The 22,015-nt window shown below is 38.8% G+C and overlaps 1 protein-coding gene across 2 annotated transcripts in view; it reads left to right on the forward strand.

Moving 5' to 3' along the window:
* slc22a23.L (solute carrier family 22 member 23 L homeolog) overlaps window positions 1-22,015 on the forward strand; it is a 94,896-nt gene that overhangs the window by 66,385 nt on the left and 6,496 nt on the right. The window contains exons 4-10 of one of the 2 annotated variants that reach the window (XM_018267750.2): window positions 626-794; window positions 1,509-1,636; window positions 2,123-2,225; window positions 3,325-3,557; window positions 4,681-4,713; window positions 6,017-6,140; window positions 9,157-9,668. In XM_018267750.2, the coding sequence (XP_018123239.1) occupies window positions 626-794; window positions 1,509-1,636; window positions 2,123-2,225; window positions 3,325-3,557; window positions 4,681-4,713; window positions 6,017-6,140; window positions 9,157-9,211 (845 nt within the window). In that variant the 3' untranslated portion in view covers window positions 9,212-9,668. Of the gene's footprint in view, window positions 1-625; window positions 795-1,508; window positions 1,637-2,122; window positions 2,226-3,324; window positions 3,558-4,680; window positions 4,714-6,016; window positions 6,141-9,156; window positions 9,669-22,015 lie in introns of those variants that run through there. The other variant, XM_018267749.2, reaches the window with a different exon arrangement.

Here is a 22,015-nt window from a genome sequence, read left to right on the forward strand (position 1 = left end):
AAATTTGAGGTATTTCTGCCTTAATTCATAAATGCAGTAGAGCGTGGATTATTTCATAAGGCATTTGCTGGAAGAAAAATTAGACATGTAAGATACTGTATGTAAGCCTAAAAATATTAACTTTTGATATATCAAGCTAAAGGCAGCAGAGCAACACAAATAACATGTTTTGATCACATACTTAAAGTAGAGATACATTTTTGTTAGTTAACCTGCCAAGTATTATATTTACTATTAATGTTGCATACACCAATTGTTATTGTTGGAGCAAAGGGAAACTTCGAACAAGAGGTTATCCAGGTTTCAGTAATGTATGGGAATCATTATGTTTAATGAGTTGGAACCCTGTGTTATTCGATAACTCACATTATTACCTCGCTGTTATTTTTATATTTGAAAATCTCTTACTGCAAATAATCCTTACTTAAGCACACCTCTGTATCAGTCAGTTCCAGTGCTGATGAGATGTCAATTATGACAATAGCCATAAACTGGTTTAGATGGGGCTTTATTTACGGGAAATTAGTTTTTTTGCACCAGACATAAATACTTATACTCAAATAAATGTTTATTTTGCTTGTATGAGAAGGCATAGATATTTATGATAATTGTCTTTTGGTTTCAGGAATAGAACTTTGCCCTCCTAGTCACAGATTTATGATAACAATGGTCGCCAGCTTCATTGGAATGGCCGGACAGTTTCTCCTACCCGGCATTGCAGCACTCTGCAGGGATTGGCAGGTCCTTCAAGCTGTTATTATATGCCCTTTCATCCTGATGTTTTCATACTGGTAGTAAGTATCCTAGTATAGGATGTCTTCATTTATTTGAAATTATATAAATCGATTTTATGCCTGAATAAAACTGTCATTTTAATTTGGTGATGTATTGCCTTTAAAGGTTAGATTTATTTCTAGTGTTAATAAAGTGAGAAATCATTCTAAAAAACATTGTACACTTTAAGACAGTGTTGCTGGCTGACCACAATTTTGAGATGTTCTCCATCAAGGCTTATGGGGTTATGTAATAAAAGGCACTAAGTTTGCCCAGGAGCAGTAACCCATAGCAACCAATCAGCAGATAGACTTTACTGATCACCTGTTTAAAAGCAAACATATTATTGGATGCTATGAGTTACTGCTCTTGGGAAAACATAGTGCCTTTTATTACATATGGGGGTATGTCTTACCAACACTGTGAAGTTTGGTTTGGGGCAGATTCTGCAAAATGCGGGTGAAAATACTGAATATGAAAAAAGCAAAGCTAGCGCCTTATAAGATCTATTTCTTCATACAAAATCAAAAGGAAATATACATAAAGAAACAAACTTATTTCATGAGCTCTGTTTACTTTTTGTAATCACTGTGATGTTTGCCCCCTATCATAATGTGCACCTCATGCAATTTTTTGCCATTTTGTCATATTGTAATTTCCTTTTAGAAGAAAACTATCTACTATCTTTCTAATCCTTTAGTATAAATAATAATTAATGAATAATTTACCTGCAGTATTTTCCCAGAATCCCTGAGGTGGCTCATGGCCACAATGCAGTTTGAAGCTTCTAAGAAGCAAATTCTTCAAATAATTCACAGAAACAGGGTGAACATGGAAAGTGATATCAAAGGAGTAATGCCTGGTAAGAATTTTCATCATGGTGTATCAGTAGTCAACATTTAAGGCAGCAAGTTAAAACTAAAGTGAAATAATAGTTTGTAAAAACAAGTTAATACATCTATGGGATCTATTACCCAGATGGTTTGGGACCTGAGATTTTCCAGATAAGGGGTCACTATACTTTAAGTATATTTTTTTTAAAAAATTATTGTTTTGCCGCCAATATGGATTTTATACAGCTTGATTTACAATAACGTACATTGTACTATTTTATAAAAAAAAGAAAATCGTGAAAAAAAATAATTAAATATTTGCTTAAAATTTACTTTATGGGTGATGGTCTTCCTGTATTTCGGAGCTTTCTGTAAAATAGGTTTCTGGATACTCAATCCCATCCTTTTAAATTATTTATTATTAAAGTAAAGTGCAAAAAAAGTAATATTACTGTTGTGTTTTATTATTTTAAGTAAGGATTCAATATTCCTCATTTCACATACATTTGTTGCAGAACTTGAAAGAGAATTCTACACAAGGCCCAAGAAAGTGTGCATTGTAAAAGTAGTTGGAACCAGGAATCTGTGGAAGAATATTCTAGTGCTCTGTGTAAACTCGTAAGTCTTTGGCAGTCATTTCCAGTGGCCAAAAATTATATATATGTATGCTATGGGGCAGATTTACATATGGTCGAATATCGAGGGTTAATTAACCCTCGATGTTCGACTGCCGAATGTAAATCGAAGGATTTACCGCAAATAGTTCGATCGAACGATTAAATCCTTCGAATTGGTCGATTCGAAGGATTTTAATCCATCGAATCGAACAATTTTTCTTCGACCAAAAAATTGTTACAAAGCCTATGGGGACCTTCCCCATAGGCTAACATTGCACCTCGGTAGGTTTTAGATGGCGAAGTAGGGGGTCAAAGTTTTTTTTTAAAGAGACAGTACTTCGACTATCGAATGGTCGAATAGTCAAACAATTTTTAGTTTGAATCATTCAATTCGAAGTTGAAGGTCGAAGTAGCCAATTCTATGGTCGAAGTAGCCAAAAAAACACTCGAAATTCAAAGTTTTTTTTTTTTTTTTATTCCTTCACTCGAGCTAAGTACATGTGCCCCTAAGTGTGTGTCTGTATATACAGTATATTTGCATATCTTTAGAACTTTTGAGCCCTTTAAAGTAGTTGGTAGTGGAAAAAAGGGTAGCATGTTTTTTGACCAAGGCACCTCCACTGCCATTGACCAAACTCCAGGAGCTTCTATGTTCTCCCCGTCTTTATGTTTTTTCCTTCAGGTACGACAGTTTTCCCTCATGCCAAAAGCATACAGTGAGCTTAATTCACTCTTGGCAAAATTGACCCAAGTGTGTCTCTTGTGTTCATGTAATAGGGAATTTTAATTGAAAGTTCCACTGGGGGGCAGGAATGATGTGAAATCTATATAAATCACTACTATCTGTCAAAATATGCTGGTGCAGTATAAATGAAAGAGAACACATTTTGTACTGTTACTACTACATAACAGTAACTTACTGTCTGTGCGGTTTAGACTTTTATATGAATAAATCACATACTGTAAGGTAGCGCTGAATCCAGAATTTTTCTACAGTGTGTGGCTAAGGTTTTTGTTGAAGGGGGGGGAAGTATTACTTAAATGTGTGTTTTTATTTTTAACTGGGCCCTAACCTTCTTTTCCTCTGTTGGTACCTCCAGACTGACCGGCTATGGGATACATCATTGTTTTGCAAAAAGTCTGATGGACCCTGAAAATAATACAAGCTTCATGCACAACTTTTACGTGAACTACTTTGCCATGGCAGGGATTGCTCTGGCATCATGCCTGGCAATGTGTCCTGTGGTTGGCTTTCTAGGGCGAAGAGGAGGATTGCTGCTATTTATGATATTAACTGCACTAGCATCTTTACTTCAGTTGGGCCTTCTGAACTGTAAGTTATTTAACATATTACATACTATCAATAACTATTTGGCTCTTCATTATCTTGGTACAATGTCATTGAGACTTTCCATCCACATGTAATGACAGATAAGATAAATAGTTGTGACTGTTGTCTATCATACGTATACTTTAGTGATGGACTGCCCAGAACATAACAGTGCTATGGAGTAGTAGCACGTCGGCCAGCCTGAAACATGCCGGTTTACCCCACGGCATTACTCTGCCAGCTCCCGTCTCCAGCAGCCTCTGTTTATAGGTGCGCACAGATGGGAGGGTCAGGCGTGGGTATATAAATAGAGAGTCTGTCCTGGGTTGTGTAGGTTCGGAGGGCTTGGGTTAGGGTCAGGTTTTACAGTACCATATATGTTAAACCATTGCAACCAATCAAGTTTCTACTGCTCTAGATGAGAAAACTGAATTGGTTGTTACAGTCTGGTTGTGTTACAACTACCTGTAATACAATAGTTCAAAAGACTGTGGCTACTGTATTGTGGTGTTCTATCCAGAAAGTTTTAGCACAATTTCTGAAGTGTGTGCCATCTGACTTTTTATGCTATATACAACTACCTGTATAAGGTTTACTGTACAGAGCTGCCATGTTAAAAAGTATTGATGCCACTGTGTTGGATGAAATGTTTTGCCTTTACTTAACAATCCTCATAACCTTCAAAATGTATGTGTAAGATTTTTAGTCTTCTATAAATGACAGATACCATTTTTTTAAATAGATGTTTTATAGTTTTGCTGCAGTGTAAGGTGAGAGAAAAGTCTGCCAAAAGAATATAATTCTGAGCAAACAGCTTGCCCATTCTTTGAGGCTGCAGCATTCTGTATGATTTATTTACACTTTTTTCCATCACCCACAGAGGCCTCTGTTAAATATAAGTCATGGCTGTGTTTTGTTTGTGAATTCCGCTCATCTTCTGCATATATATTGACATATCATTAAGATTCTGCCTTCGGCTTTTGAATTCACGTAGGGGCACGCATACTTGGCTTTGTAAAAGAATGTAATGTTCGCTCATCATTCTGAGTAGTGTTCAGGTGAATAAAAAAAAATAAAATGTATGTTAATATTCTTCTTTTTTCTTATTTCCACTGTCTGGCTAAAGTAATTGGAAAATACAGTCAGCGTCCTGAAACAGGTACTGTTACATTTTTTTGTTATACATTGCATTGTACATGAATTTAAATAAATGACTGAATTAGTGAAATTCATATATAGGCATACTTTGAACTTGATTTTTGGTCAAGTAACCTCTTAGACAGAAAAACCAGCACCTGCACTATACCTTTATACTGCTTTACCCGCAAGCCATATATGTTTCATGCATTAATCACTGCATATCATTGTGTTATCCTGTCAACAGCTATCATGGAATTATTGATATATAGCACATGTAGATATACTTTTATTCATATAGCTCTACTTATATACACAGTGCTTTACCACAGGACAATAAACTAATAGAATAAACAGGGGTCATTACAATAATAAATACAATGAATGCAAAGTACAGTTACATGAACGATTAAGAACGAAGGGGCACATTTACTAAGCGTCGAATATCAAGGGTTAATTAACCCTCGATATTGGACCATCGAAGTAAAATCCTTCGACTTCGAGTATCGAAGTCGAAGGATTTACTCCAAATACTTTGATCGAAGGAAAAATCGTTCGATCGAACGATTAAATCCTTCGAATCCAAGGATTTTAATCCATCGATCAAAGGATTTTCCTTCAATCAAAAAAAGCATAGAAAGCTTAAGGTCCCCATAGGCTAACATTGATGCTCGGTAGGTTTAAAGTGCCGAAGTAGGTAGTCGAAGTTTTTTTTAAAGAGACAGTACTTAGACTATCGAATGGTCGAATAGTCGAACGATTTTTAGTTTGAATCGTTCGATTCGAAGTCGTAGTTGCCTATTCGATGGTCGAAGTACCCAAAAAAAACCTTCGAAATTCTAAGTTTTTTTTACTTCGAATCCTTCACTTGAGCTTAGTAAATGTGCCCCTAAGTGTCATAAAGACAAGCGGAAGGGAAACCCTGCCACATAAGGAAGAATGAAATTAAAAATCACAAGCAATGTTTAAAATTGAGTTTTTGCGAATTGTAATGCTGTTTGCAATGTTAAATCTTTCTCTGGTGAATATTACAGAGCTAAGCAAAGGTTAGCATTAACACTGGCTTTGGAGTTCCATTAAATATTTTATTGAAATTTGCGAAATTTTATTACATACACTGCACATGTTCGCAAAAGCCATTTGGTCTTTGCGTGGAATTTGTTGAGGTCTGTATAATCAGTCTAAAAGCAAACATGGTCACTGATGTTCGCAATAGTATTTGCAAACATTACATTCTCCCAATAGAGCTTACGATCTGGGTAATAGTTATAAAAATGTGGCTATAAAAACACTTGGTTGATATCATTGTATTTTTCTGTCAACAGGTTTGAGTGACATTGTGAAAAATAAGTTCTCCATCATTTTCTCCATCATTGGGATGTTTTCTTCTCATGCCGTGGGGAGCCTGAGTGTGTTCTTCTGTGCTGAAATCACACCTACGGTTATCAGGTACATTTGTCATTTATTATAATAAGACACATCATCATCATCATCATCATTTATTTAGATACGCAGTGCTTTACACATTTAGCATGTAGTTCATACTAGACAGGGGCAGATCCTGTGAACTGTTTTGGTCCCAGCATTATCTTCAGGGCTCAGTCACTTGTTTGCCAAACCTAATCCATGATAAATATCATTTTGTTTGACCTGGTATGATCTCGGATTTGGTAACTAAGGCAAGTTTATTTGATAATATTTACAACAACATCAGCATGTCCGCTATCATATACAGTTGCATAGGACATTAGCAGATTTAATTCAACAAGAAGTAGTATATAATCATAGATATCCTGGAGTGTACAATGACATTGGGAGCACAGCTTACAGCACAGGGAGTCAATCAACATGATTTCACACTGTTTCTTTTTCTCTTCCATAAAAAGTGTGGATAGTTACTGCACTATCCAGTATGCAGGGCTTAGGAATTAATACTGAATAAAGGGTGTATGGTGTAGAAATTGATGGTGACTGGGGCACAGGTGTATCAAGGATGCAAGGAGGGATCCTTGACTCTCTAGTTACCGCAGCACTTACCAGTGAGCGGCTTTGCTAAAAACTTTTTTTTTTTCAACTAGGCATAACACATTAATTACTATTCCAATCTTTGCATGATAACTCTGAATAAAGTGACATACCTTCTTGTGACTTCAGTCTGTTAATGTCTACATATAAGGGAATAAAATTACTTGACATGTCTGGCTGCAGAAAAGCATGGAACCTTTAAAATTACTGAATGTGAATAAAAAATGTCAGCATTTGCAAACAATCTAGAGTTGAATTATCAGAAAGTTTAGAGTTAAATGTCTGTCAGGCTGTGCATTGTGGAAAACTGTAAAGGTTAAAGCAATACAGATTGCGAAATTGTGTGAAAGTTCTTTGTACACATGCTTACTGGATAGACCATAAAGATAAGCAACTACACAGCACATTATGTCTGCTATCACTCAACTTGCAAGAAACTTTGCTAGCAAATAACTTGATAACCCACTTCACTGCCCCAACCACACTTTCATCTTGGAGTCTGTAATGTGCTGTGCATTTATGTGGCATTACTTATGTAGTGGTACAGTACATGGACATGTGTTTCTGCATGAAAGAAGCTTAGAAGGAAATCTATAGATTCAGAAGGGAAAATGTAACCATCAGATATTTCCATTCAAACAGTAGACCGTAACGGCTATGTTCTGATTGGCTGCTATGGTGTAGTAATTATGTCATATGAAAAAAATATAGAAAATAATGATTTTTTTAATGAGTATAATCCCAACATTATAACTATATTGCTTACACAACATAAAGACTAAAGAAAGACTGGTGTCACAGTACAAGCATTACTGTATTGTAACACTTTCATGCAAATATCTACATTTTCTAATAGTGACGCAAAACTATTCTTTAAAAGACCGTTAAATCTATTGCATTGGATAAGCACTTAATCTTCTTTACTGAAACCGAAGCACCTGACATGCTGAATTTTCCTATTAGCAGGGGCACAGGGGTGGCAGGTAGAGAGAATAAATGTTATGCTTTTGATGATTCATAAACGAGAAACACAAAACATGAATAATATTTGCTAATGGGCAAATGTGCCATGAATTTCAGGTTAGTCGACTAATGTTACATCACACGTTTCAGTCTCAGTTTCAGACCCCCTGAATGGTTTCCTTTGTCTGGTAAATATTCCCAGTGAGAAAAATTATTTAAACCCTGACGTATAACTCCTTGAAGGAATGGCTCTTTATGTCTTTAAACAAAGAACAAGCCTTTATAGCAATTGAGCAGTGTTGTAGCACTTTTTTCATATTACAGCGCTACATGTATTCATTTAGGCATGAGCACAATTTAAGCTTTAATAAACAAATCTTTCAGATTAACTCCAATATTACCCACTCACACTAAATAAAGACTATTTTCCGGTACTTTCCGAGTATCCCAGCACAATAATTAGCTATGTGCAACAAAAATATATTAAAAATCGTATAAATTCTATTTACATCCACTTAGGTAAAATACCCTATCCCATAAAAACAAACAAACATAGCACAACACTTGAAGGGGCCCCTCAGGTGAATAATATATTATGTACTTATGATTTGATTCCCACTGGGGGGGAAACTACCATATAACTGTTTTTGTAGCAGCAGCTAGGGTTGCCACCTTTACTGGAAAAAAATACCGGCCTTCCTATATATTTACATTTTTTCCCTATTAATAACATTGGGATCAACCATCATTTTTACTGGCCAGGCCGGTAAAATACCGGCCAGATGGCAACCCTAGCTGCAGCTGGTGTTGCAAAGTTAATAGTTGTTGTATCTCATATTTCACAGTGTCACTTGGTGCCTTTAGGAAGTAGCTCCCAGGGGTACTGCTAAGTTGGCATCAAAATCAGTCTATATGACATGATATTCGAAATTTACAGTGTCTCTATACCCCAAGCCAAAACGATAGGCATAAAAACATTTCCAGTTAGTGTCAGTGTCGGACTGGGGGGCCCGGGGCCCACCGGGACAGATGTCTAGGGCCCCCCTCTGGCCTCCCCGTCCGGCCCCTACTTTGAAGTGCGCCGGCGCGCACGCATTCTGGCGCGCTCAGCGCGCACGCACGATGCTGTACTCGCCGCATCGGCGCATGCGCAGGCTGCGCGGCGCAGTTTTTTCTTTCCGATATGTGAATGGAGAGAGGTGGTCTGGCCCGGCGGGGGCCCATGAGGGTCGGGGCCCACCGGGTTTTTTCCCGGTGTCCCGCCGGGCCAGTCCGACACTGGTTAGTGTTATTTAGCTGAACTCCATTGTAAGTTGAATCTGCCTCACAGCCAGATAAATCTCCTTGGACATGCTCCAATCATTGTAACATTAAGCTTATTCTGTAGCAATGCACATTCAAACACTTCTGATTTTTTATATAATTTTATATAATTTTTTTATATTTTATATAAGGGTCTTTTCCCATTTCTGTGCAGGACTCCCCAACAGCCGTTTCGTCACAAGAGTGACTTTCTCACTGACCCCATCTGAAAACAAATGCTCTGTAATGCTACAAATGTTGTTATTGCTAGTTTTTATTAAACATTTTTTCTATTCAGGTCCTCTCCTATTCATATTCTAGTCTCTTAGTTTTTACTGTGGCTGAGGTGATTTTCTATTGGATGGAGTATTATTTTCATTGAGGGCCATTGGTTCAACAAGATATTGGTGCAGGGCTTACATGGTGGCTGCTGCACCAGGCAGAGCAAAGTTGTTCAGGTAATCATTGAACAAAATATATGTCCCGTAGCCCTTAATTTGTTTGAATGCAAAAGTTTATTCAATTTAACATCATAGCTTGTTAAAATTAGTACACATTTCGTACCCTCTGTTACTTACTCATATGTGTTTGTCACAAACACCTATGATTAAGTACCGGAGGGTACGAAACACATAAGGTGGGTCATAATTTTAATATGCTATGGTGTTAAAGGAGAAGGAAAGCTAAGGAGGCATTTTATTGCCAATAGATTAGCTGCAATAGTGCAAGCTAGAATGCTATATTTATTCTGAATGTTTTACCATACCTGAGTAAAAAGTTCTAGAAGTTCTCAGTTTGTTTAGGATATCAGCTGCAGTATTAGCTTGGTGTGACATCACTTCCTGCCAGTCTCTCCCTGCTCACTTATAGCTCTAAGGCTCAAGTTACAGCAGGGAGGGGAGGAGGGAGAGGAGCAAACTGAGCATGTTCAAGCCCTAGCCCTGGAGGTTTAAGCTGAAGGCAGGAAGTCTGATACAGAAGCCCATGTGTACACAATAGAAGGAAAGAAATGTAGTGTTTCTTTTGACAGAGGACTCAGAGCAGCACTACATTGAGGTTTTATTGGTATATTTAGGTTGCCTAATAAGGCTTACTTTGTTTTAACCTTTCCTTCTCCTTTAAATTGATTAACTTTTGCATTTTTACGAACTATGGGCTATGGGACATATATTTTGTTCAATGACTATTTAAAGGGCAACTAAAGTCTAAAATAGAATAATGTTAGAAATGCTGTATTATGTATACTAAATATAAACATGAACTTACTGCACCAGCAGCCTAATAAGACAAATGATTTATGCTTTTAAAGTTGGCGCAGGGGGCTGTCATCTTGTAACTTTGTTAGACATTTCTGCAATATCAAGACTCGCACATGCTCAGTGTGGTCTGGGCTTCAGTTGGGAGGTTAAGCTTAGGGATCGTCATAAATTATCAAAACAGCACAAGTCAAATAATATCTGCCATAGAAGCCAATACAGTAAGGCTGATTAATAATCATAATATAGAGACTGCACTGCGTCTCTGGATACAAATCTCTACAGGGAATCCAACAATGCTGCTAGAGTTCTGGGAAGTAAGGTGGGGGGGCTCCCCCTGCCATTTGAAAGTATGATCGTTTACCTGCACAGCAGTTGGGGACCATCTGACAATTCCTATCAACAGCAGTAAAAGAAGGGGGAATTGCATTGCATACAGTCAGGTTTATGATAAAAACTGTAGACATCTTTTAATTAAAGTATATTGGAGATAGATTTCTTTTTCATTAAAGAAAGTAAAAATGGGATTTTATATTTTTGCCTTTACATGCCCTTTAATGGTGCCTTGGGAATTGGGGCACTGCATATTTTGGAATGATAGCATAGACTCCCCCATCTTTTTAAGAAAATTAGGGTCTGGCCACATGAGCAGATTCTGGGAGATTAGTCGCCCCAGTGACAAATCTCTTCTTCTTTGGGTTGACAATCTCCCTGAACTGCCTTCCCCCTGCCTTCCGCCGGCTAAAATGAAAATCGGCTGGGGGAACGCACGCGCTTAATTTTCTGAAGTCACCCGAAGTGAAACTCCCCGAATCTGCTCATGTGGCCTGACCCTTAACCCTTTGCCTGCCAAGCACGTACACCGTACGTTCTGGCAGGCAAGGGCTTTAACTGCCAAGCACGTACATTGTACGTGCTTGCAGTTTTACATGCTGTACTCTGCATCAGCGGCTTTAGCCGCCTCTGCAGAGGTTTAGCAGCATTGACAGCCCCCTGGGCAACGAGGCTGGGGGGCTGTCATGTCGGTCCTGCGACTGGATTGTCGCAGGGCCGACCTAAAAGAGGCAGACACAGCAAATCGCGTGTCTGCCTTGCTGCTCTGCTTCCTCCTGCTCACCTCGTGTTCCAGCGACGCCCACACACTTCCTGCTTGCTGTAACTCTGCAGATCTCTCTTCTCCAGCTCTTAGATCAGCCAAAAACGGTAAGTGCCCTTTATTTTACACACTTGCATACACCTACCTACCTTATACACACATACACACATATTTTAGTAGTAAAAAAAAACAAAAAAAAAAAACGTTTTTTTTAATTTTTCATTTTCCACTTATATGCATTTATATACACTTATATGAACTTATATACACACTTATACACACTTATACACTGTCACACAATTCTTGGAAGTGTACACACATGTATACACATTTTATTTTTTTTACTTTTTCATTTCACCAATTTGTGTTTTTTTTACCCATAAAAACTGTTTATTTCAGCAGCGTGACTATTGGATAATCGATTTCGGCCACTAATTACGCTGTCGGTGCAGTTATTTTGTTATTTCATTGATTTGCACAATTTTTGTGGTTTTATTGCAATTTTATCCCTGGATTATTGTTCCTTATGTATCTTTAGTATAGTTTTGCTGTTTGGTGCTTTGGTATATTATTTTACTTAGATTGATCCGTCAGAATATATGCTTTCCAAAAATATATGGTTTTCTGGGGTCTTTTTACAGTTTGGGGGTCTTACGGCACATAACGCACAGTTGGGGTTCTCTTTTCAGCAGCTTAGTTGGCCAGTGTGAAAATTCATATGCACATTTTTCATTTGCGGCCGTACACACCATATACTTTGGTAAATCTATGCATATTGGGCATCAAACTATTCAGTAGACCTCTGATGTCCATATTTGGGGTGATTTTTCTTTGTACGTAAAACATTGTGTGAGATAAATGTGGCATACTTCAACATTTTTAGGCGATTTTCAGAAATGTAAAAATCTCTATGTTTATAAAAGTTTTGCAGTTTGGTACTTTGCTGTAGAAAGACGTCTTTATCTTGGTTGTTTTCGTCAGAATGTGTACTTTCCAAAAACATATGGTTTTGGGGGGTCTTTGCTGTTAGGAGGGTCTTGAGGCACATAATATGAAGTCAATGGTCTATGTTTACAGAAGGCGAATCGGCAGCAGAGAAAACTCATATTCACTATTTACATTTGGGGTCCGCACATGCCAGCTGCCTTGGTATATCAATGCATATTGGGCATAAAACTGTTCAGTAGACCCTTGGCATCAGTATTTATGGTGTTTTACAATTGTATGTAAGAAGTTGGGTGAGATAAATGCGGCCAATTGCAATATTTTTAGGCGATTTTCAGAAATGTAAAAACCGTTGCTTTTATCGCCAAATTTAGGAAAGGCTTGCGACTTGGTACTTTGGAGTACAAAGACATGCATACCCAATTTGGATTCGCGGGAATGTGTAATTTCCAAAAATATATGGTTTTCTGGGGCGAACATACTTTTTTCTACCTTTGCCCCCCCCAAAACTATGTAAATGTGTTGATTTTGCAGTACCTGAAATGACAGACCATATGGGGGTCTTCCTTTTGGGGCCCTATATGCCACGTGCTTGGGTACACCTATACATATTGGGTATCAAACTGTTCAGAGGACCCTAGGCTTTCATATTTGGGGTGATATCTCTTGATACCTAAAAGTATGTGGCTTATACGATGCTGCAGGGTAGAAATTTTGAGGTGATTTTTGGAAATGTCGCCAAAATCATCAAATTTAGGAATGGTTTGCGGCTTGGTACTTTGGAGTACAAAGACATCCATACCCAATTTAGATTCGTGGGAATGTGTACTTTCCGAAAATATATGGTTTTCTGGGTTGAAATTACTTTTTTCTGCCTTTGCCCCCCCCCAAAACGATGTAAATGTGTTGATTTTGCAGTACCTAAAATGAAAGACCATATGGGGTTCTTCCTTTTCGGGCCTCTATATGCCACGTGCTTGGGTACACCTATACATATTGTGCATCAAACTGTTCAGAGGACCCTAGGCTTTCATATTTGGGGTGATTTCTCTTGATACCTAAAAGTATGTGGGTAATACGATGCTGCAGGGTAGAAATTTTGAGGTGATTTTTGGAAATGTCACCAAAATCACCAAATTTAGGAATGGTTTTCGGCTTCGTACTTTGTAGTACAAAGACATGCATACCCAATTTAGATTCGTGGGAATGTGTACTTTCCGAAAATATATGGTTTTCTGGAGTGAACTTAATTTTTCCTACATTTGCCCCCCTCAAAACGATGTAAATGTGTTGATTTTGCAGTATCTGAATTGACAGACCATATGGGGGTCTTCCTTTTGGGGCCCCTATATGCCACGTGCTTGGGTACACCTATACATATTGGGCATCAAACTGTTCAGAGGACCCTAGGCTTTCATATTTGGGGTGATTTATCTTGATACCTAAAAGTATGTGGGAAATATGATGCTGCAGGTTGGAAATTTTGAGGTGATTTTTGGAAATACCAAATTTAGGAATGATTTGCGGCATTGTACTTTGGAGTACAAAGACATGCATACCCAATTTAGATTCGTGGGAATGTGTACTTTCCGAAAATATATGGTTTTCTTGGGTGAACTTACTTTTTTCTACTTTTGCCCCCCCCCCCCCAAAACGAGGTAAATGTGTTGATTTTGCAGTACCTGAAATGACAGACCATATGGGGGGGGGTCTTCATTTTAGGGCCCCTATATGTCACATGTTTGGGTACACCTATACATGTTTGGCATAAAACTGTTCAGAGGACCCTAGGCTTTCATATTTGGGGTGATTTGTCTTGATACCTAAAAGTATGTGGGTAATACGATGCTGCAGGGTGGAAATTTTGAGGTGATTTTTGGAAATGTCACCAAAATCACCACATTTAGGAATGGTTTGTGGCTTGGTACTTTGGAGTAGAAAGACATGCATACCCAAATTGGATTCAGGGGAATGTGTACTTTACGAAAATATATGGTTTTTTGGGGTGAACGTACTTTTTTCTACCTTTGTCCCCCCCCCAAACAATGTAAATGTGTTGATTTTGCAGTATCTGAAATGACAGACCAAATGGGGGTCTTCCTTTTGGGGCCCCTGTCTGCCACGTGCTTGGGTACACCTATACATATTGGGCATCAAACTGTTCAGCGGACCCTAGGCTTTCATATTTGGGGTGATATCTCTTGATACCTAAAAGTATGTGGGTAATACGATGCTGCAGGGTAGAAATTTTGAGGTGATTTTTGGAAGTATCACCAAAATCACCAAATTTAGGAATGATTTGTGGCTTGGTACTTTGGAGTACAAACACATGCATACCCAATTTAGATTCATGGGAATGTGTACTTTCCGAAAATATATGGTTATCTGGGGTGAACCCACTTTTTCCTACTTTTGACCCCCCCAAAACGATGTAAATGTGTTGATTTTGCAGTACCTGAAATGACAGACCATATGGGGGCCTTCCTTTTGGGGCCCCTGTATGCCACGTGCTTGGGTACACCTATACATATTGGGCATCAAACTGTTCAGAGGACCCTAGGCTTTCATATTTGGGGTGATATCTCTTGATACCTAAAAGTATGTGGGTAATACGATGCTGCAGGGTAGAAATTTTGAGGTGATTTTTGGAAATATCACCAAAATCACCAAATTTAGGAATGGTTTGCAGCTTTGTACTTTGGCGTAGAAAGACATGCATACCCAATTTAGATTCGTGGGAATGTGTACTTTCCAAAAATATATGGTTTTCTGGGGTGAACTTGCTTTTTTCTACTTTTGACCCCCCCAAAACGATGTAAATGTGTTGCTTTTGCTGTACCTGAAATGACAGACCATATGGGGGTCTTCCTTTTGGGGCCCCTGTATGCCACATGCTTGGGTACACCTATACATATTGGGCATCAAACTGTTCAGAGGACCCTAGGCTTTCATATTTGGGGTGATTTTGCTTGATACCTAAAAGTATGTGGGTAATACGATGCTGCAGGGTAGAAATTTTGAGGTGATTTTTGGAAGTATCACCAAAATCACCAAATTTAGGAATGATTTGCGGCTTGGTACTTTGGAGTACAAACACATGCATACCCAATTTAGATTCATGGGAATGTGTACTTTCCGAAAATATATGGTTTTCTGGGGTGAACCCACTTTTTTCTACTTTTGACCCCCCCAAAACGATGTAAATGTGTTGATTTTGCAGTACCTGAAATGACAGACCATATGGGGGCCTTCCTTTTGGGGCCCCTGTATGCCACGTGCTTGGGTACACCTATACATATTGGGCATCAAACTGTTCAGAGGACCCTAGGCTTTCCTATTTGGGGTGATTTCTCTTGATACCTAAAAGTATGTGGGTAATACGATGCTGCAGGGTAGAAATTTTGAGGTGATTTTTGGAAATGTCACCAAAATCACCAAATTTAGGAATGGTTTGCGGCTTGGTACTTTGTAGTACAAAGACATGCATACCCAATTTAGATTCGTGTGAATGTGTACTTTCTGAAAATATATGGTTTTCTGGGGTGAACTTACTTTTTTCTACTTTTGACCCCCCAAAACGATGTAAATGTGTTGATTTTGCTGTACCTGAAATGACAGACCATATGGGGGTCTTCCTTTTGGAGCCCCTGTATGCCACGTGCTTGGGTACACCTATACATATTGGGCATCAAACTGTTCAGAGGACCCTAGGCTTTCATATTTGGGGTGATTTTGCTTGATACCTAAAAGTATGTGGGTAATACGATGCTGCAGGGTAGAAATTTTGAGGTGATTTTTGGAAATATCATCAAAATCACCAAATTTAGGAATGGTTTGCGGCTTTGTACTTTGGAGTTCAAACACATGCATACCCAATTTAGATTCGTGGGAATGTGTACTTTCCGAAAATATATGGTTTTCTGGGGTGAACCCACTTTTTTCTACTTTTGACCCCCCCAAAACGATGTATATGTGTTGATTTTGCAGTACCTGAAATGACAGACCATATGGGGGTCTTCCTTTTGGGGCCCCTGTATGCCACGTGCTTGGGTACACCTATACATATTGGGCATCAAACTGTTCAGAGGACCCTAGGCTTTCATATTTGGGGTGATTTTGCTTGATACCTAAAAGTATGTGGGTAATACAATGCTGCAGGGTAGAAATTTTGAGGTGATTTTTGGAAATATCATCAAAATCACCAAATTTAGGAATGGTTTGCGGCTTTGTACTTTGGAGTACAAACACATACATACCCAATTTAGATTCGTGGGAATGTGTACTTTCCGAAAATATATGGTTTTCTGGGATGAATCCACTTTTTTCTACTTTTGACCCCCCCAAAACGATGTATATGTGTTGATTTTGCAGTACCTGAAATGACAGACCATATGGGGGTCTTCCTTTTGGGGCCCCTGTATGCCACGTGCTTGGGTACACCTATACATATTGGGCATCAAACTGTTCAGAGGACCCTAGGCTTTCATATTTGGGGTGATTTCTCTTGATACCTAAAAGTATGTGGGTAATACGATGCTGCAGGGTAGAAATTTTGAGGTGATTTTTGGAAATGTCGCCAAAATCACCAAATTTAGGAATCGTTTGCGGCTTGGTACTTTGTAGTACAAAGACATGCATACCCAATTTAGATTCGTGGGAATGTGTACTTTCCGAAAATATATGGTTTTCTGGGATGAACTTATTTTTTTTTACTTTTACCCCACCCCAAAACGATGCAAATGTGTTGATTTTGCAGTATCTGGAATTACAGAACTGATAGCTCAAATGAGGTGTCTACAGTTTAGGGCCCCTATATGTCACGTGCTTGGGTACACCTATACATATTGGGCATCAAACTGTTCAGTGGATCCCAGGCTTTCATATTTGGGGTGTTTTACATTGATACCTAATGATGTGTGGGAGATACGATTCTGTAGATTGGAAGCTTTGAGGTCATTTTTCAAAAATTCACCAATTTCTATAAAACATTATAACTTTAGGAAACAATTGCAACTTGGGAGTTTGGAGTACAACGATATGTTTACCCATTTTTGATTCACCAGAATCTGTTCTTTCTAATAATGGGTAGTTTTCTAGGGTAAACCTACTGTTAGTGGAATGTTTGGCCTTGAAATCAGAAGTATGCCGTTTGGGGAGCGGTGCTTTGGACATTTGCTAGTGTACTGCTTTTAGATTTTGATCTATACAAGTGAGAAATCTCCATAAAACTATATATATTTGGTATTGCCGCGTTCAGGAGACACAGACCTTTCCAAATCAGCTGTTTTCTCATACATAAAGTAAATAATGTTTCTGATATATGTGATTGTTCTTTGTGAAACATGATTTTTTTCATTTTATTGGACACTTAGAAGCCTATATTTTTTTACAGAAGTAGAATTACACCAAAATTCTTGCATATTTTGAAAGTTCAGGTTGTCCTGAAAAAAACAATATATTGTTTTCCTGGGTAAACTAAAAGACCGCCCCAGGAAGGGGCCTAAAAGTGAAAGAGTGCAAAATATCTAAAAACTGCTTGGCAGTAGATGTTCGCATCTAGGACAAAACGGCTGGCAGGGAAAGGGTTAAAGTTGTTTAAGTATTTGTAAAGTTGTTTAAGTATTTGTTCAGTCTCATTTCCTCACCAAAAGTAAATGACTTGGCACAGCTTGCACAGGGTAAAACAGTTATACAATGTGCTGTTTTAGGACAATAGCCAGTATTTCCTGCTACTTAAAATTCCACATTATACCGATGTTATTTGTTTCAAACATTTTATTTACTGTTACAATACACAACACAAAAGCATACTTGTTTGCAATCTGTACTAATCTGAGGATGCCTAAACAATCCAGGTATGTTGAAACTTGATCCATTATTATGGAACTTTTGCTTTCATGCCAAGCTGAAACTGCCTGCACATATTTTGCCAATGAGTTTCTAGTTTAAAACCAATCATAAACAAATGGAAATTTCCAGTGTTTCAAGTCAGTACATAGTGTATATATCATTCCCATGTGTCAAGCCTGTAAGCATTTCGGTAAAGATAGATGGCAAATCACTTTTTACTTGCCTTACATTTATTCAAAGCCTGTCTAGAGATACTATGGAGTCAGCATGTGTGCACTAAGCACCATTATGCAAACTGCCTGTTAATGAAATTATAAGATGCCATGATAATTTTTGATCATTTGGATATTTTTCTTTTAGGGATGCACCGAATCCAGGATTCGGTTCGGGATTCAGCCAGGATTCGGCCTTTTTTCAGCAGGATTCGGCCGAATCCTTGTGCCTGGCCGATCTGAATCCTAATTTGCATATGCAAATTGTTGGCAGGGAGTGATTTCACGTGACTTTTTGTCACAAAACAAGGAAGTAAAACAATTTTTTCCACTTTTTCCTTTCCTTCCCCTAATTTGCATATGCAAATTAGGATTCGGGTTCGGTATTCTCCCAAATATTCCAAGAAGAATTCGGGGATTCGGCCAAATCCAAAATAGTGGATTCGGTGCATCCATAGTTTCTTTATTACCAACCTGGAAGGTTAATAGCAAGGAGAAGTGGTGCATTCCACTATGAAGAGGATATGACTTCATATTACAACTGATCCCCCTGCATGCACTTGTGTCAGACAAATGTTTATGGTGAATCCTATTTAAACGTAAATATGTATGCATTTACAACATCATAAGAACACACATAATAAAAAAAAAAATAAAACACTCAAAATGACTAATTCTGGAAACAGTAGATGTAGTGGGATATCGGTTGCTATTGAGCACTATATAATGAGAGTAACAGGCTAAAATACACAATCAACATTAACTTCAGGGATGCGAGGTAGCAGGCAAGCCTGTTCAATTCATATGTGTTAGTGAGAACAGTATAAAGTGACCAATTGCAACTGCCTACTTTAGATTGTACATTTTAATACATATGAATTGGGACTGCTGGATACATTAAAGCCTTGCAGTTACTCTTTCACTTTGTGGTTTAATTAAGATCCAGATCCACTTTCTGGATCTAGTGTTTACTAAAAAACTCTCTCTCTCTGATTTTAACAGCGAACCCTTCCCCCTTTCCGATCACAATTTGGTTACATTTTCCATCTCTCACTCTCCGTGCCCACCTGCTTCTTCCCCCACTGTCTTAGTCCGGGATACACGTGACATTGACCTTCCAGCCTTAGCTCAGTCTTTCAGGTCCAGTCTCATTTCCCTTAAGGAAATGTCTGATCCTGATATCCTGGTAAATGAGTATAATCACATACTATCCTCAACCATTGGCTCATTTGCCCCTTTACAGGCTAAGCGTTCACGTGCTCTGAACCCACGACCCTGGCTGAATTCACAAACCAGATACTTACGCTCCTGCATGAGATCTGCTGAACGTATGTGGAAAAAATCCCGTACGCAAGCAGACTTTATTCACTATAAATTTCTATTGTCCTGCCTCAATTCTGCCTTGTCAAAAGCCAAACAAGAGTACTGCAGTACCCTTATAAACAATCACAAATCCAACCCACGACGCCTGTTTTCTCTATTCAATACTCTTCTCCATCCCTCATCAACAGTATCAGTCAACCAGACACACTCTCCTCAGGACTTTGCTGATTTCTTTAAAGACAAAGTAGAGTCCATCCGCAATCAGATCCCTACCTCTACTAATGTAAACCAGTTCCTCCTTCCTAAGCCCCCTTCTGCATGTCTTAATTCCTTCCCTCCAGTAACAATGTCTGAAGTCTCCAAGCTTCTTTTGTCCTCCCCGCTCACAACTTGCACCCTTGACCCTATGCCTTCTTCTCTGCTCAAACACTGTGTTGCAGAGCTTACCCCACTACTTACTCACATCTTCAATTCTTCTCTAGCTTCTGGAACCTTCCCTTCTCCTTTCAAACAGGCCTGTGTAAAGCCTATTCTTAAAAAGGCCACGCTTGACCCAGCCCGTCTATCAAATTACCGTCCTGTCTCCCTTTTACCACTTGCCTCTAAACTCCTAGAGCATATTACTAACTTTCTACACACCCATGATCTGTTGGACCCTCTGCAAGCTGTTTTCCGGCCTGGTCACTCTACTGAGACTGCTTTGTGCAGAGTTACAAATGATCTTCAGGTTGCCAAAGCCAAAGGTCACTTTTCCATCCTTCTCCTCCTTGACCTATAATCTGCATTTGATACAGTTGATCACTCTCTCCTGATGCAGATTCTCTATTCACTTGGCATCCGTAACCAGGCTGCATCTTGGCTCTCTTCTTACCTCTCTAACCAATCATTCACTGTCTCCTATGATAACAAAACCTCATCTCCAGTTCCACTTAATGTGGGGGTGCCGCAAGGCTCCGTACTTGGTCTGCTGTTGTTCTCCCTGTACACTCTGTCTTTGGGAGATCTCATCCATTCATTTGGCTTTAATTATCATCTGTATGCTGATGATACCCAAATATATTTATCCACCCCTTCATTAACAGCTGAAACAGAGGCTCAGATCTCTAACTGCCTCCTGGCTATCTCAAATTGGATGAACCAACGCCACCTCAAACTAAACCTAACAAAAACTGAACTTATCATCTTTCCACCTAAGCCTGGTCCTACTCCCCTATTTACTATCTCTATTGATGGCATGCTCATTAATCCTGTCAACTCAGCTCGCTGTCTGGGGGTAATCTTTGACTCCTCTCTCTCTCCTTCTCTGATCATATTAACACCACTGTCAAAACCTGTCACTTCTTCTTACACAATATTGCCAAAATCCGTCCCTTCCATTCACCTGATACATCCAAGACACTCATGCATGCTCTCATCCTATCCAGACTAGATCACTGTAACCTTCTACTAACTGGCCTCCCTAACTCCCATCTCTCCCCTCTACAGTCTGTATTAAACACTGCTGCAAGAATTATCCTCCTCTCATCCAAAAGGGTACAGGCCCCTCCGCTACTGAAGTCCTTATCATGGCTTCCTATAAAACAAAGAATAACTTATAAACTCCTCCTCATAACCTTCAAAGCCCTTCATTCCTCTGCACCTAACTACATCTCATCTCTTGTCTCTCTATATGTTCCTGCCCAAAACCTCCGCTCCTCTCAGAGCAACCACTTGGTTGTACCCCCCACTACTACTGCTGTTTCTCGTATCAAACCCTTTTACCTTGCGACTCCTTATATTTGGAATGCCATTCCTGAATCTCTCAGGAGAGAATCTTCCTACAATGTTTTTAAAACAAAACTCAAAGACTACCTCTGGGAGCACCTGTATAACACCTGAACTGGCACCTATATAACAGTGTAACAAACTGTAACCCACAGCACCTTAATACCCCTCTGAATTGTGTCTGTATGTTACCCCTCCCATTTAGACTGTAAGCCCTACGGGGTAGGGTCCTCTAGCCTTTTGTTTCCTTGACACTGAGCACTTAATCTGCATTGTAATTATATTTTATATTTTTGTGAATTGTATTCTAATAATGCACTTATTGTTACTTTTTATTCCAATGACCCCTTGTTTGTTACTACTAATTTATTGTTTTGTTGTACAGTGCTTTGCCCTCAAGGAGCGCTTTACAAATAAAAATATACATACATACATACATACATACATAATTGATTACATAGAAACTGATTTTTGCTATAGTTTATTAGGGATGCACCAAATCCACTATTTTGGATTCGGCCGAACCCCCGAATCCATATGCAAATTAGGGGTGGGAAGGGGAAAACTTTTTTTACTTCCTTGTTTTGT

The sequence above is a fragment of the Xenopus laevis genome, chromosome 6L, assembly GCF_017654675.1.
Source record: "Xenopus laevis strain J_2021 chromosome 6L, Xenopus_laevis_v10.1, whole genome shotgun sequence".
NCBI lineage: Eukaryota > Metazoa > Chordata > Amphibia > Anura > Pipidae > Xenopus > Xenopus laevis.